The 18,085-nt window shown below is 33.9% G+C and overlaps 1 protein-coding gene across 1 annotated transcript in view; it reads right to left on the bottom strand.

Moving 5' to 3' along the window:
- Positions 1-2,767: 2,767 nt before the first annotated feature.
- METTL15 (methyltransferase 15, mitochondrial 12S rRNA N4-cytidine) overlaps positions 2,768-18,085 on the bottom strand; it is a 201,272-nt gene continuing 185,954 nt past the window's right edge. The window contains exon 7 of the mRNA XM_082844944.1: positions 2,768-4,047. Within this exon, the coding sequence (XP_082701070.1) occupies positions 3,602-4,047 (446 nt within the window). The 3' untranslated portion in view covers positions 2,768-3,601. The remainder of the gene's footprint in view (positions 4,048-18,085) is intronic.

Genomic DNA, 18,085 nt, shown 5'->3' with positions numbered 1-18,085 from the left:
AACCTAGAAAAACGGTACAGATGAACTGGTTTGCAGGGCAGAAATTGAGACACAGATGTAGAGAACAAACGTATGGACACCAAGAGGGGAAATCGGCAGGGGTGGTGGTGGTGGTGATGGTGGTGTGATGAACTGAGAGATTGGGATTGACATATGTACACTAATATGTATACAATGGATAACTAATAAGACCCTGCTGTATAAAAAAATAACATTCAATAATTCAGAAAAAACCCTTAGACATACTGTATTCTTTTTTTTTTTTTAGCGGTATGCGGGCCTCTCACTGTTGTGGCCTCTCCCGTTGTGGAGCACAGGCTCCGGACGTGCAGGCTCAGTGGCCATGGCTCACGGGCCCAGCTGCTCTGCGGCATGTGGGATCTTCCCGGCCCGGGGCACGAACCCGTGTCCCCTGCATCGGCAGGCGGACTCTCAACCACTGTGCCACCAGGGAAGCCCTGTATTCTCTTATAAACTATTGGTTGTAACATAATAAATAGTTCAATATAAATGAAGTTAAGCACACACCATATATGACATATTACATGAAATAGAAAAAAAATAGATATCACATATTACATGAAATAGAAAAAAATATATAGATATGATATAGTCCAAAAATTACCCCCAAAAAGTTACCCTAGAAATTTCAAAAAGATTACATAACTAACATATAATTGTTAAAATGAAATGAATATACAAAATAGGGATATCAATTAAAAATTGTGTGCAGTTATTAAATTTCATTTCTTAATAAGCAATGAACTAAAACCTGTTAACTGATGTCCTACACAATGGGATGGATGTTATATTAAAATGATTAGTAGAGAGCAGTCGATACAAAGATTCTGAAACGTAAAACAACTGTTTGTTTTATATAGCTTATATTTTATTGGAAAAGTAATGTACTTTTCCAATAAAATGTACTAAAATGTATTCATTTCAATAATCTGTTTTATTTTCTATATGTATTGTATGAATTTCCCTAAACCATTCTCCAGAGTTAACAATTTGAAACTCATTCATGTATTTTATTATGCATCCTACAACTAAAACTAAGAGTCAGGTAAGAATGATTGTGGCAAACAGCCTAATTACAGAAAAAAAGCTAATATATTTTTACACTACAACATTTTGAAACCAATTTTGTGTTTATTGAAGCACGATTTTTTCTTCATGAATATTTTTCAAGATTTTTGTTTTTTGGGTCAGAGTATTAGTTCCTTAGGGCTGCCGTAATAAATTACCACAGATTGGCTGGCATAAAATAGCAGAAATTTATTCTGCCACTGTTCTGGAGCTTGGAAGTCTGAAACCAAGGTGTCAGCAGAGTTATTAGTTTCTACTAAAGTCTATGAGGGAGAATCTATTCCATGCTTCTCTCCTAGCTTCTTATGGTTGCCAGCAATTCTTGGTGTCCCTTGGCTTGTAGATGTAGCACTTCAATTTCTGCCTCTACCTTCATGTGGCATTCTTCCCTGTGTCTCTCTCTTCTCCTCGTCTTTTAATGACACAGACATATTGGATTAAGGGCCTTCCCTGCTCCAGTATGACCTCCTCTTAACTACTTACATCTGCAATAGGCATATTTCCACATAAGGTCACATTATGAGGTTTTGCAAAGGACATGAGGTTTGTAAGGATGCCATCCAACCCAGGGCAGTCAATTTCCATTTAACATTAATGAAAAGATTCCTGTATTATATAGCATCCAAAAATGATTGATGAAATAGGTGAATCATTGTTGAATATTAGATGCGATCTTTTATATTCTGATCAGATACTCAGATGGGCACTTACCTTTGGGAATCATTCTCATTCACAAATATGACGTACATACAAAGAGGAACTTAAATTCTTCAGGAAGGACTGAGGAGATTAAGCTAGGTACTTTCATTTGTTTCTAATTTGAGCATACTGTTCCCTAGAATATTTTCTAATTCTGATTTCACTGCAGAATTGTTCAGATCTGAATAAAGTCTGTAAATTACAAGTGGTAAACAAACTTGCGAACTAAAGCTAAATATTACAGAGGTAGATAAAGTAAGTCTGAGGTAAATTCAAGTATTTAATTCTTATCTTTTGCCCATATAGTTATGTTGATATTTTATTCATTGGATTCACCAACTTAGAGTTTGTAATCATAATTGAGAAGATGAATTTTTCCTGTATTTGAATAAATAGTTTACTGAGCAAATTAATAGTATAAATATGACTTCAAGGGAAACTACTTAAGAAAACAATCATTTACATGCACCTTTAATGAACATGCCCATGTATCCTTTTACTAATTATCACTTATTCATCCTTCAAGTCACAAATCAAGCACCATGTTGTCAGACCTGGTTTCCTTCAGTAGATGAAATCCCTACTAGATGTACTTATGGTACCTTGTACTACTTCTTTATAGCCCTTACCGCTTTGTCAATTTTATACTAATATTTATGATTATTTAACTACCATTGCTCTTCTTGGCTAGACTATAAACTCCACAGGACTAATACTATGGGCTATGTGTATTTTACTCGCCTTTGTTTCTTTGCCTAGTTCAGTACTTGCTGCATAACTGAATAAATTAGAAGTGCATATTAATGTATAAAAAGTTATGTGAATACTGAATCAATTTCATTAATTTGTTAAAGAATTCTCTGCCACGTGAACTTCACCTGAATAAACATTTTACAATTACAATTGCTATTTGTAAATAAAATCATTGATTTTAGTATCTGGAAGTGATAACATACTTTTCCATTTCAAATAGACTTTGAATATTTTGAATAGCCCAATTTAAAATTGCAGGATTCAAATGATGACAGATTTTTATTTATCAAAAGCATTCTGGACTATTATTAAAATAAACACAATTGACTTTAAATATAAGTTTTGTGAAACACTCTCTGTGAGAGCTATTAGAGCAATTCTACATTTTTAGTTTCTAATATATGAAAACATGGCACATATCATACTCAAAAATCCCTTTAAAACAATGAACACTGTAATTTCAGTAATGAAATTTATCAGTATAATGCATTTTTAAAATAATACTTGAATATTTTAAATTTTCATAGTACCTATATTTGAGAAAGCTATAGTAGTAATTAATTATTCCCAAGTAGGAAAATTAAAATTCATTTTATGATCATTATTAATTATTTGAGTTATAGACAGTCTGTTGCAAATCTGAATATCTAAATTGAGAATTTGGGCATGCAGATATAATTATAATCTCTCTTTTGACAGCTTGAATTTACATAGTTAAGTGAATACACATATTCTCTTCTTCTTCTTCTTCTTCTTCTTCTTCTTTTTAAAAAAAATTCCCAGTTAGAGAAAGGACTGCATTTCAAAAGTCAAATAGAATGCTAAGATAAACAATTTTTCCAGTTTTGAGACACTGCTGCATCTTAAATTGAGCTATCTGTGTCATGCTAATATTTCCTACATTTTCTTTTTGAGAAAAAAAATGCTAAATACCCCCTATTTCCACACATATATAGTACATATCTCTATATATCCCACACTTTCTTATATTAGGCTGTTCAGGAATATTACACGAGAAACTGTGAGGAAGAACTTGAAGAATCAGATGATGATAACTTTCTCATAATTTGATAGCTGCTCTAAGCTTGGCTGAGCGTCCTCTGGGGTTATTTTGTACATCTTGATCCTCCGGAGTAAGTACCTTCTTATGCATCACTTTCCACATTAAAGGGGCCCTTCCTATAGGGACTCCTTCCGTGTTTTCATGATCTGAACCCAACTGTGATTTTTGTATCACCTTCTGTCTAGCACTTAGGTTAAACCTTTGTGTCATGCTTATCCCAAGCAGGAATCGTTTGATGATGCGATCCTCCAGTGAATGGAAGGAGAGGGCAACCAGGCGACCACCAGGTCTCAGAAACTTCTGAGCTGTCTTCAGTCCTGTGTAAAGTTCATTGAGTTCATTGTTCACAAATATGCGAAAAGCTTGGAAAGTCTTGGTAGCGATATGGGTAGATCGTTGTAGCAAGTCTTTTCGTGCATAAGTAGCAGATGGAGGAAATGCACCTACAAACAGATTTTGTAAAAACAGGAAAAGAGGACAAATAGGTAACATTAATATTTTCCACTGTAAATTTACTGGGTTGTGTTGTGTGTATATTTAAGGAACTAAGTTTCCTTAGAAAACTGTGTCATTTCATCCATACTTCTCCATTTTATTTCCGAGCCTTCCATCAAAGTTTAAAACTATTCTGTCAGAAACATATTTCAGAACTCTTAAGGTTAAATGGAGTCAAACAAGAGCAGAGAAAGAGAAAAGGGTGAACAAATATTTGAAGAAATAATAATGAAAACCTTCCTAACTTTGATGAAAAATATTAACTCTCAGCTACAAAAAATTCAATGGACCTCAAATAGAATAAACAAAGAAAACTGCACCTAGATGCATCATGATCAAACTACTACAAGCTGAAGATAATAAGAAAAATCTTGAATATAACACAGAAAAACAATATATTACATAGGAGAACAAAAACATGATTAACAGCTAATCTCTCATTAGGATAATGGAGTCTATAAGATACTGGAATAACATTCAAATTGTTGAGGAAAAAAACCCCGTCTTCCAAGAAAGCTATTTTAAAACCATTCTTCAGAATTAAAGGTTCAAAGACATTTTCAAATAAATTTAAAAATGAGAAAATTCATTGCTAACAGCTCTAAATTTAAGAAATGCAAAAGGAAATACTTCAGGCTGAAATAAAATAACATCAGGTGATAACTTGGATAGAGAGAGGGTAATGAAAATATGAGTGATATGATATGAAGATAAGAAATAATTCTCTTAATTTCTTAAAAGACAGGACTGTCTATCATTCTTAATTTCTTTAAAAGGCAAGACTCTAAGTAAAATTATAATATAACATCCTTGGTTTTATAATATAGATATAGATATGTATTGTATATGACAGCAACAGCACAAAGGATGAGAGTGTGTAAATGAAACTACACTAGTACAAGGTTCCTATATTTTACTGGAAGTTAAAGTTGCATATTGTGGTCTCTAGAGCAATAACAAAAAATAATGCAAAGAAATAAAGCTAATAAGTGAATAAAATAATAATAAAATTAATCCACAAAATATTGTTTAATACAAAAGAAGGTAGAAGAACAGGAAAATAAAAATGAGACAAAGAGAAGACAAATAGCAAAATGGCAGACAATAAATCCAAATATAAAAATAATCACATTAAATGTAAGGGTACTAAACACTCCAATAAAAACGTAGAGACTGACTGAAAACTAGCAAGACCTAATTATACATTGTCTACAGAAATGCACATTAAATATAAAAACACAAATAAAAGTAAGCAAGAGGCTGTGAAAAAGTATACCATGTAGAGATTAAGCAAAAAAAAAAACCCAGAGAGACTATACTACCATTAGACAAAATAAACTTTTAAAAAGAAGAATTGCTAGACCCCAAAATAAACATTTACTATTGAGAAAAATGATCAAGACAGCAGTAAGATACAATTACAAATGCATATGCACCAAATAACATAGTTCCAAAAATGTACATGCTTCAGAAAAATGACCCACATTTATATAGGCAATTATGTTTTGATCAAAATGTCAAGTTAATTCAACAGAGAAAGAACAGATTTTCAAAGAAAGTGATTATTTGTACAAAATAAAATGAACTTCAACCCTTACTCCACACCATACACAAAAATTAATTCAAAATGGATCATGGACCTAAGAGTAAACACTAAAACCATAAAATATATATCTCACAAACCTCTCTTATTCAGCACATATAAGGGAATCTCACAATTTAATAACAGTTCACATTTAGTAATCTGTAGCTCTGGTAGTAAAGTACATTAAGACACATCTGATTAATCTTCTTAGGGAACTGGATCAGAGGAGGGGAGAAATAATATTTTACCTGTACCACAGAGCTGAGAACTCGGCAGCCTGACGTTAACCAAATCAGTGTTATGGTTCACTCTTCCTCTACAAAATCTACTTTGCTGAAAGGCTAGAAAACGTTAGACATTAGGGAATTTATCTTCCAACAACCAGGTCTCTCAGAAACAAAATGCCAAAGTCAAAGCTGAGGAGGGAGGTCAACTTCTTTCCCTTTGCTATTCAATTTCTCCATTTTCCGGGAAAGAGTTTTGGTCACTGGGCAATGTATTTCGAAACATTCTAAGGATCTGAACAAACATGCAACTATTCACAATTTAGAGCTTGGATTTAGAGAACGCTTCAAGAAGGTTGCATTCCTGAAGTCCTTATGTGATTCAAACCTTGCCTAATTCAATGCTAATTTTTTCAAAGGAGAAATGTAATATAAAATACATTTTAATGTATATGGATTTTAATGTAAAATAGGAGGTAAACATTCATGGAGCATATGGATCAACAAATACTGTAGGATATTTTTGCTTCAAGGCTTAAAAAATTGTTTTTCTTATCATCTCTAATATTTTGTAGAAATTAAAACCATGGCTCAACATGGTAACTGCTTAGTTTTCTTTGCATTTTATCACATTTCAAAGATATATATTTGAGGATGTGGTTTTTAACATAGCACCCTGAATTAGCCATGCCTGGATATGTGTTAACTAAATTGATGAAATGATAGAAAAGCAGAGAGCTTAATTAACACTTCCTTGATATTATCTTTAAATGTTTTTTAAAGCTAATACAAATAGGAAATGTTAAAATAACAAAGTAATGTCTGAAATCCCCATAGAAATTCTAATATAAACAAGAGCATTGGTTCATTTGACATGACAAAGTATGGTAGGCATTTCTGTTTACCAGCTAAAATGGCACCTTCCTCTGCTATAATTATAGTTTATAATTCATTCAGCCAGCTAGTTATGAAACTATGAGATTCCTGACTGATTTTTTTAATTGAGGAAATCCGTTTTTATTTCAAAGTATTCACATAAAGTGAGACTTTATTAACATTTTATATTATGCAATGTCAAGTTTATATAATTCATGTTCACATTAAGTACATCCACACTATGAATCTGGAGCTCACAAATTAACACCACTGTGACCAGATAAGCTTGTCTTTATAAGGTCTAATTAGGCCTTGTCAATATCATATCATGGAGAAAGAAAATAAGAGCTTTTGTTTATATTTAGGAATGGATGATCCTGAAGATAATAGGATAACTACATTCCATGAAGCTTTCCTTCTGGGGCTTTCTTACTTTTGTTTAGGGAATTCTAATATGGACTATGTCCACTGGATTTCTTGGGAAGGATTTCTAGGTGTGGTTCTGTCAGCCTCCTCAAGTTCCATTTTTAGAGAGATGACAAGGGACTGCAATGGGCAACATGCTTCGTGCAGCTTTTTGGTGCTGCTCTGGGGATGAAAGGCACATATCCTCCCTTCCTTTTTACTGGCACTTTTGTGTCTGTAATTTATGGGAAGAGAGACTGACAATGCAGATTGTGTAAAATGAAATAAAGAAACAAAAGTATATAAAATAGCATATGGCAATGAAAATTAAAGTAGTAAAAACAAAACATCAACTGGCATTGTTACAAACAGACAAGAATATAAGAAAAGACAATACTGCTATCAAGAATTAAGCAAGATTCTTTGTCTGAATTGGAAACTTTAAAGACAATCAGTAAATGTCCTGTGCCTCTGAGGTAGCAAAAAAGGGTTTCCTTGTGAAAGTCACTGGTCAGACAGCAACTCTGCCACAGAGTTCTTAGGTATGCATAGACTAGGTAGGAACATTTGCCTACAGGTCATCTGGAAAAAAGATTCAAAAACTATACCAGAACCAATGCCTACCTATGAGCTGGAATCTGATTTAGGCCATAGGAAGACAAATATTAGTAATACATGCTCCCTGACACTGAGTAGCTGGCTGTTTTGCAATCCTTCACTGCTTTCTCATCTCCCACATCCTGTTATCAGAAATAGAAACTGGTCTCTCTGTTTTTCCATTTCCTGAGCTTAATCACAAAGTCTTGTATGGCTAATTCATTTGATTAAGGCAGAGAGCAGGTAAGACAAAATATGGACTCAATCACAGTTTGGGTCATTTGGTTTGGTACTGAGAGAAAATCTCCTTTTTCTGGTTTATAATCCATCAACAGATTTACTTCACACCAGGCCAATGTATATTAGTTCTAAGTGGGAAGAGGTGTGCTTAACTCTTCACATAGCACTTATCACACTACTGTGATTACTAGTTTGCTTGCCTGTCTCACCCTACTCCAAGCCATCATCATCTTTTCCACACAGTCATCAGACAGATCTTTTGTGTACAAAAATTGGATGTCATTCCATGGTTCAAAACCTCTAGTATCTTCCTATCACATGAAATAGGAACTGAAGTTCTTCTTACCATGGCCAAATGTCCCTATGTTATATACAATTTCTGCTTCTCACCACCCCCATTTCTCTGAACTCATCTCCTGATCTTGAGCTCTGTAATCTTAACTAATTCATGGTGTGTTCATCCTGGGTCCTTTGACCTGTACCAAGAATATCTATCTGTCTATATATACCTGGATGGGTTACTCCTTACCTCACTCAGGTCTCTTCTCAAACACTGCAGAATTAGAAAAGAAAAATAGCACCCTGTCACTGGAGTCCCCTTACATGGTTTTATTATTTTTTTTCATAATACCTTATCAGGGATAATATTTATTTGTTTACCATCTGTCTTCCTCCACTAGAATATACACTCAGTGAAAACAGAGACTTTGTTAACTGCTATAAATCTTTTACAGCAAGAAGAGTTAGTAGATTGAAAGAATGATTGTATTTGTACTTTAAAGTTATAAACATAGTCATTGCTAAAACAACAAAAACAAAAGCAAAAAGATATATTATCTGTAGTATATGCAGTAAAATGTTAATGTCACTTCTCCTTAAATTCCACCCTAAGAGGCAATCAAGAGGTATAATTTCTAACTTTTTTCTTAATAGATATATATGACACTTGTATATAAATGTATGTACATGCATACATATATATATTTGTAAAAAGGGAATGATCTGTACAATATCTGCAACTTGTTTAATTGCCTTACTTTTAAAAATAATTTCAGTTGTATAGACACATTATAGTCCATTTTGTTTGTTCATTTAACAAATGTTTATACTGTCAAGAACAGTACCAGCTAACTGGGAATGGTAATTAAGGTAGAGGCAGTCTCTACTTTGGTGGAGCTCATATTGCCACCACAGCAGGAATATTTGGGATGTTTTCTATTTTTACTATCACAAAAAAATGCTGCAGTAAACATGTGAACTGCATATTTTTAAAAATTCAACATGGCAGAAAACCTCTACAAAGTAAAAAGTCACAATCTGGGAAAAATACTTTAACTGTATGTGAACTTGTGATACTATGCCTGTAGAATTAGTGTTAGGTCAAAGGCTGTTTATGCCCATTTAAATTTGAATCAATGCTTCTAAATTTACTGTCTAAATAGATTGTACCAGTTTACTTCCACCAATAGTATTTGAGAGAGTCCACCTCCCCACATACTCAACTAGTACTGGAAACTATTACTTTTTGTAACTTTGACTAGTCTAATAGTAGGCAAATGATAGCTTATAGTTGTTTTAGTTTGCATTTCTTTGGCAATTAGTAGAAGTGGGCATCCTCTCAAATCTAATGACCATTTGATTTTAGCTATGAATTGCTTGAACAAACCCTTAATGTGATGTTGCTTTTTTCTTTATTGATTTGGCAGAACTATTTATAAAATAGATATAAAGCATTTTCCTCTCATGTATAGTTACAAATATTTTTCCTGGATTGTGACTGTCTTTTTACTTCGTAGATTTTTTTCTGCTATATAAAAATTTAGAATTTTCTGCTATAAAGAAATTTTCATGTCTTTTAGATTTTGTCAAGTTTAGGAAGGCTTTCCTCACCCCAAGATTTTAGATATAACCAAGTCTATGTTTTTCTGGTATATTTCTGGTTTTATTTCTTACATTTAAATATTTGATCCACGAGAAGTTTAATTTTTAGTATAGTATGAAGTAGGGATCTAACTTTAGTTTTTAAAAACCACATAGCTAATTGCCCTATTTATGAAATTGTATGTTATTTCCCTACTCATTTGAAGTACTGCTTTGATCATATGCTACATTTTTAGATACAAATCTGGTTCTGGATTCTCAATTGTGTTGCACTGATGTATTTCTCTATTTTTCTGCTAATACCAGATTATTACTGCTTTTAAAAATTTTCCAGTACATTTTGCTATCAGGTGGAGTAAGTCCCCCTTTCCCATGCCATTACCTTTCTTTTCAAAATTTTTTTGTGTATTTTCATTCATTTATGATTCCAAATTAAATTTAGAAATAATAAAGTATATAGTGATAAACATTTTGATTGGAATTACAGTAAATTTCTAAACTGATCTGGAAAAATTTACATTATCATATCAAACAATCCATCCAAGAAACAGTATTTCCGTTAATATTTTACATGTCCTTCATTAAAGTTGAGTAGTTGTTTTCACTTAAGTCTTGGTCAGGCTATTTGTAAGTACTGTGTTTATACATACACATTTTAACCATCCCTATGGAAAAGCATAAGAAATGGTAATATTATATTAAGATGACATGATGTAACAGAAATAGGGCTAAACTTTAGAAAGGAGAGACTAGGCTCAGTATAAGATCTTTTACATTTTTATAGCTGTTTGATGTGGGGCAATAGCACAACTTCTGAGTTTGTTTCCCCACTAGAAGATGAGGTGATAACACTTCTCACAGGATTATTCTGAAAATCAAATAAAGAAAATATTCAGGAGCACCTAGTGCACACTTGGCATAAAGTAGTCACTTTATGAATGTCATTCACACATTTATTTATTATTCTCAGTTGTAAAATGGAATAAGTGATGAGGGGATTTGATAGGTTAATTTGAGGTTCTGCCAAACTAATTTTATTTTCATCCTGAACTAACAGCACAGTAGGTAGGATAGAGGGCTGCTGAAAACCCCTAAAGCATCTGAGTAATGCTTATTGGATTTAGGCATCAGACTAAAACAACTCAGCACCCAGAATGAAGTTAAAAATTTTCCTTATGTACAAATTAACGGCATACTTCTAAGTTTACTAAGCAGTATTTAGGCCTTAAAAGTATGAAGACTTAGCATGGCACAGGAATGAGAAATCATTAAAAAAAATTTTTTCCAGTTTGACCTTGACTTATAATAACTGATGCTAAGAATTAAAACCCTAATTTCATTAACCTAACCTTCCAGATTGCACTCACCTGTCCAGGAGATTATTTTCCTTAATTACACTCCTAGATTCCTCTTGCCACCTAACTATACAACTTGTATTATGGCATTCTAAGCACATAATATTCTTTCTCTGTTCTTTTTTTATTTCTTTGCTTTAGTTCTCATGGAACATTTTTCTGTACAGGTTATCTGCTTTCTTAGGCACAGTTCCACAAGGATAAAATATATTTGGAGTCATTTTAAACCAGGTCCATTGTTTTCACAGCTCCAAAAAAACCCAGTAATTACATCCTGAATGATGTATATCAGTAATTACAGCATCATTCAGTTAGCCAATATTTATTATGTACAATGTGGTAAACACTGGGGATTAAAATGTTTATGAAGACATAGTCCTTGTCCTCAAGAAATTCAAACCCAAAGAAGAGAATGATAAATAAATAAATATTGGGAAGAGGGTTATAAAGAAGGATTGTACATACTATTAAGGGAAGGAGGAGTGGGAGGGGGAGTGGAGAGGGAGGGGGAAGGGATCTTTGGCCCTCATATAGACAGCATTTTCCAAACTACTGTTCTGCAGAACAGTGATCTTGTAAACTATAGCACTTGCACCCCCAACCAAACACCAATGTGTCTGTTATAAGTCTGAGAAACGCAGCATGCTATACTCCTCTTTTGGAGACTCACAATACCCATTAGCATGGTAAAGCTCTGAAGGTAACCATTTAACTTTGTTTACCTAGCATGTCCAAACTGTTTGAAACAGAACTTTTAATTTTTAATAACAACTATTTATTCCATAGAACTCATTTGCTGGGTAACACACTTTGGAAAATATTGAAAATAGGTTTTGTGTTAATAACTTTCCAAATATCTTAATTACATTGTTAAATCCCTATAATAACCCTGAGAGGTAAGAAGTAAATATCCTTATTTCCATTTAAAGGTCAAAAACTAAGGTGTAAAATGTATCTTCTCAAGTTCACAGGAGTCAAATGGGAACTCAGATCCTTTTAACGTGAAGTGTACCCTAACATCCCCTTTTTTGAAATACTGAATGAGCCTAACTTTCCCAGAAGAAAGGCATAACATTTCTGGTGAGTTCATCTGAGAAACACATTCAGGGAAGCCCAGATCAGCATTAGTTCATCTAAACAGAAAAAAACAAAAACCCCAATATTATTATATAGGTTTGTAATTTTTAAAATTTCCTTAGGATGTTCTTGAGTTTTTAAGTGTGCCCAAAACAAGGTAACAATTTTAAGATTGTATGTTCACTAAACTATCTCACCTCCTTTTTCCTGATTAGAATTTAAGGAAGTTAAGATGAAATCACATGGTTTAGATCGATTTCCAGAAGCTCTGATTCCATGTCTGGTGTTTATATAACAATCTCATTTTCTGGGAGAAAATGAGTGTGGAATCTTTACTCTAAGCCTGAATAGCCTTTTACTGAGAGATGCTGTAATGGAACTCAAATCACTTTGCATCAAGTTGTAAGAGTTTGGCTTTCTTTCCACATTTCCCTTGGGGAGATGTGCATTGTCAAGCCTAAAGACTGCACATGTGGTGAAGGCAGAAACTGCCCTGATCTCTTACCCTGGGAACAGTAATGAATACCTTTGGCTTTTGTCCTTTTCGTTCCATTGAAAATAATATATTGTTAGCTCAGGTTATTAGACTGTGCATTTGTCTCTTTTTCATCAGCTTTCTTGATAGTGGGTTTAAAAAAGAAACAGTTGCTACTGCTGCCATTATAAAAAGACTTTTGGGCAGGTACTGATTACATGTTTTTGATTAGGAATCTAGACTCATCCAATGCAGTACATACTGGGCTTTTCCTGACTCCCTAGGAAGGGAGCCCTTTACAGTTTTTTTTATGTTCTAAAAATGAATACTTAATATTCTCCAGCTAAGCAAAATGAGGGGACAAGCTTGTGTACAATTAGGAATAAAGGGCTCAGACGGCTAAAATCTTGGGAAATTAAACCCAGATCCTTTTATTTTTTTTCTTTAAAGCTTCTTGAAAAATGTTGAAAGAAGACTGATTTTTCCATACATTTGTTATTATGCATTTCTTGTAAATACACAATTTTACCAATGACAGGGCAGTGCTCCTTGCTCTCATTCTCAGTCTAGAATGCCCTTTTCCCTCTTCTTACAGTTTATGTCTACTCATCCTTAATACTCACTAAGGTGCAATTTTCTCCAGGAAGCTTTTGCAATGACCTTTTAATAGATATTTTAATCAAACTATTTACTACTCTATACTATTTATCTACTAGCCCCTACTAGGCTGTAAGTAGTCCAGAAACCTTTTCTTATTTTCCTTATATCCCCAGTCCCAGGTCTAGGGCCTGGTGCACAGTAGGTGGCAAAGGGGAAAATCCACTAAATAAGAGATATTCTTCCAGTCCCAGATAAAGATCAAGATGTACCATAAATGGTATTCTGAATGTGGAAATTCATAAAATCCCTGAAATCTCTGTAAGGTTTTGTATATACATGCAGATTTATGTGGAGACACTGCAGGGCTTCTATCAAAGGCTCAAATATACCAGGGACTCCAAAGTAGGTAAATTCCTGGTGAAAACATATTGAGTTTACTGAGTTTTCGGCTTACAACTTACCATCTTTAATAATACCACCAAACAAGGCTCTGCATTTATCTAGTTTTGGTTTGTTATATTTTTCTTTATCTCCAGGAATATCACCACTTAGCACCATCAGAAACGTTGGTTAAAAACCCCTTTTATGCATGACAGCAGAAGTTGGAAACTATAGCAGTGAATATTCAGTCTTCCTCTGACTCACAAGGAATTTCATATTAAAAAAAAAAAGAGAAAAGCTTGCTTAGTAACAGGCTGCACTATATATAATAATAGAACACAATTTGTATGTGGAAGCGGTAAGATAGATTTCATTCATAAAAAACACCATGCTTCTGGCTAGATAAATGACTTGAGGTCCCAGAGAGAAATTATCATTTTTAGTTCTGGGATACCCTTATGCTACTTACACTTTTTAAAATTTAATACATTCACATGTTCAAATATATTGAGATTTTTAAGCTTGTGAATGAAATTAGCAATGTGCTGTGGCTGTCAACGCCATGCACTGCAATTCCTCCTCAGTGGTAGGGCTTAAAAATTAATTCAGCTCTTGCACCTGTTTGTCAGCATTCGTCTGTAGAATTTCCATCACATTTAATAAGTCTCTGTGACATAACTCGTGTCCTTTTGCCTGGGCTCCTTTAATGTAGGGTTAAATTCTCACCCATCTGAAATTTAAGTAATATTACAAATTTCAAATTGTTAATTAAAATCTGTGAACTTCAGTGGTTCTGGATAAAACTGGCTTTACTCAGTGAGGTTCTTTTGAAACTTCTTCAGAGACTCATCTAATCCCCAACTCCTACCAGGTTAAGTCTGATGACAACATGATCTCACTCTGGGTGGTTGAGATTTACAAATCCTCCTACAATAGGGAAAACATTGAGTTGTAGGCTTGAACAAAAAAGGTAACAAGGAACATTACCTACTGAGATGAAATTTAAAAGATGGTTCAGAATTAAATTAAAAGAATATCAAATTAAAGGATTGATATTTTTCTCACATTATTTTTCAATAAAGCTAATTCCACACTACCTGTGTCTTAAAATGCTTAGCATAGATGGGGTAGCTCAAAATGAATCATGATTCCTATTACCTATTTAGGTAGTCAACATTAAATTTACTTATTGCATCTTCAAACCAGAATTGAGGACTATTTGCCAGATACTGTGAACACAAAGCAGTCTAAGCAAGAGGTTCCAGCATATTAAAGACCCATAATAAGATACTTCATTTGAACCTTTAGGAATAGTCTATAGGGCATACAGTAGTACTCTCAGTTGGGCCAGTCACACTTTCCAGAGCTGGGAGATGGTAACAGGAAAAGATATTTAACAATGCCCTCTTTTTCTTGTGAGGTCAGCACATACACATAATTAACCCTCATGCTCCAAGGTAAAGTTGTTTGCCCTCCTGTAGCATACTTAACCTGCAATGGAACACTTCTCAACTGTATTGAAATTATTTAAAAAAATTAAAACTTAAATATTTCTCCCACTGAAATATAAGCTTCCAGAAGTCAGGATCGTGTGTTACTCCCAAAAGGCAGGGATTATGTGTTTTCTCATTTGTCTCGTAACAGGCTTGATGAAAGACTAATAGACTGTCTTACTGAATTAAAGAATAGATGATCAATTTATCCAAAGGCCTATAGCACATGGATTTTAATTAAATCATAGATTATAAGTATCTCCTTTTTCTCCCTACCATATACCAATCTAATAGTGAACCCCTCCCCCCACTCATCTTTTATTTTTCTGCCTGCTCTATCCTACTAAATTGTTCTAGGAGCAGTGCTTTGGATAATGTTCAGTGAAGACTATTGGTTTCTAGAAGAATGTATGTTCATTCTGAAAAAAAATGTTTCAAGGACTAAAGGCATATATATATGCCATTAATCTCACCTAGGGGATTTAGCCTATAAAGGAAATACCCCTATCAGCTCCAAAATCCCTTAAATATGCATAAAAGCATTTATTAATTATATAGCTTTCAATAATAGCCTCCACTAGGAGGTAAGCCAAATATCTAATAATGATGATATGATTAAATAAATTATGGTATTTCTTACTGATACTAGTATACTGACATAAAAAATGAGTAACATGATAAAACACTAAGTGAATGAACTCCAAAATTATATCCTTTCAACCATTTCAACTCAAAAACTGCAATAATAAATAAAAATAAAGAGATAAAGAGAATATGTGTGCTATGGTGGTAGAGTGGTATTACAGGTTTTTAAAGTTTTCACTTGAATTTCTTAATGTTGTATGACATAAATGGGAATGCTTTTATTTTTTTTTGTTTTTTATTTTTATTTTTTTTGCAGTACGCGGGCCCCTCACTGTTGTGGCCGCTCCCGCTGCAGAGCACAGGCTCTGGACGCGCAGGCCCAGCGGCCATGGCTCACGGGCCCAGCCGCTCCGTAGCACGTGGGATCCTCCCGGACCGGGGCATGAACCTGCGCCTCCTGCATCGGCAGGCGGACCCCCAACCACTGTGCCACCAGGGAAGCCCCGGGAATGCTTTTATAACAAAGAAAAATTTACATTTTTTCTATGATCATGAATTTTAATTATTTTTACATGTATTTGTGAAGAAGATTCTATCAACAACTAGATAAGGTAAATTCTTCATATTGATTAGCTTTTGTCAAATTCTATCATATGCCTAGCACAAGGGTAGGTAGTTTTAAAATGTAATTTCTAATCATCACAGCAATCTTATAAGTTAGGAAGCATTATCCTTATCTTAAAGAGGATTAGAATGATTATGTAACTTGTCCAACTTCACACATCTAGTAAACAGCAGGGCTAAAATTTGAATCCAAGTTTTTGTATAATTCCAAAATGAATTTCTTTTTCCATTACTCAGTGACACAATAGAATGAAGAGACATGAACCCTGACTAATAAAGCAAACAGGTAAGCAATATAGCAAAGCAGCCTACTGGCTTGTTAATTTAAGTCTGTCATCAAAGTCCATTTTCCATCTAAAGAGTACAGAGATGAAGTCAACAACTTATAAATCCTACCTGCTAGATTATCATTCTCAGCTTCAAATTTTGAGACAGGTCTGAAGCACATAGGACTCTAGATCTTAATCTAGAGATTAGATTTCCAGTGGACTTTACATAAATGTTCACATTCTTTTTTTTTTTAAATAAGAAATTGTAGTACCTTCAACATCATTGCCATGATTCTGTCTCTAAAACATTTCACTGAATAATAATTAGGCAACAGAAATCTTCATTCAACAATAATAATTTATATTATTTTTAACAATAACCCACATTCTCTTTTCAAAATCCAAGCCTATAGCTTATTGTGTGAGGGCTAACTTGTCACCTGGTTAATGAGATTTGATTCACCTTGAATGAGTTGCTGGCCAGCCCATCTTTAGAGTTCTTTAACTGATGAAAAAAAGGCGGGAGAAGGGTAAAGTAACAGCAGGAAATAATGTTTTCAATTAAAAAGGGATGCCTTCCCCAGTCTTGGCCTTTCCTCACACTGCTTCTCAAGCTTCAGGTTCCTAGTTCATTGACTGCTACATCTCTGCCTGCTGACATCTTAACCATCCCTTCAAAAAGCAAGACAACTGCTGTTTGTATAGGAAATATCTCCTGGTGAATCCATTATAAAATTTTTTACAGCATTTGTTCTATTCACTCAAATGCATTTACTCACTCAGTAACCTGCTCACTCACTTATTTTTATGTGTTCATTCAACAAAACTTAAAAAAAAAAAGTCTACTAGAGATGAGCCTCTATTGGGCATTTAAAATACATTGTCTAATTTAGTTATCCAAGAATCCTGTGAGGTAGCTGTTATCATTCATATTTTTCAGATTAAGAAACAGAGATTTAGAGAAGGTAATAAATGCCCAAATTTACAAGGCTAGTAAATGACAGAGCCACTTCAAATCTCCCTGATTGAATAGTTCTTGCTTCCTCTAACCTAGTCTTTTGTTCTTTAACTCATTCCCTAAGAAATGGGTGCTGAGGCTACTCTGGTAAAGTTCGATATGGTTACTCTACACTTGAAGAGCTCACACAGTCTATGAGGGAGACAGAGTGTAATGAAGTAAATGCTCCTTAGATAAATGAACAACATGTGGGAAAAGTGAGCAACTTCAGGAAGATGGCAAAAAGGAAAGTTCAGGAAACCTCCAAAGTAATGTCTAGTCTTGAAAGAAGTAGACAAATTATTTTTTCTTTTTTTGAGGG

Source organism: Leucopleurus acutus (assembly GCF_964270905.1).
Source record: "Leucopleurus acutus genome assembly, chromosome: 8".
Taxonomy (NCBI): domain Eukaryota; kingdom Metazoa; phylum Chordata; class Mammalia; order Artiodactyla; family Delphinidae; genus Leucopleurus; species Leucopleurus acutus.
This window is presented reverse-complemented; position numbering and strand designations above follow the sequence as displayed.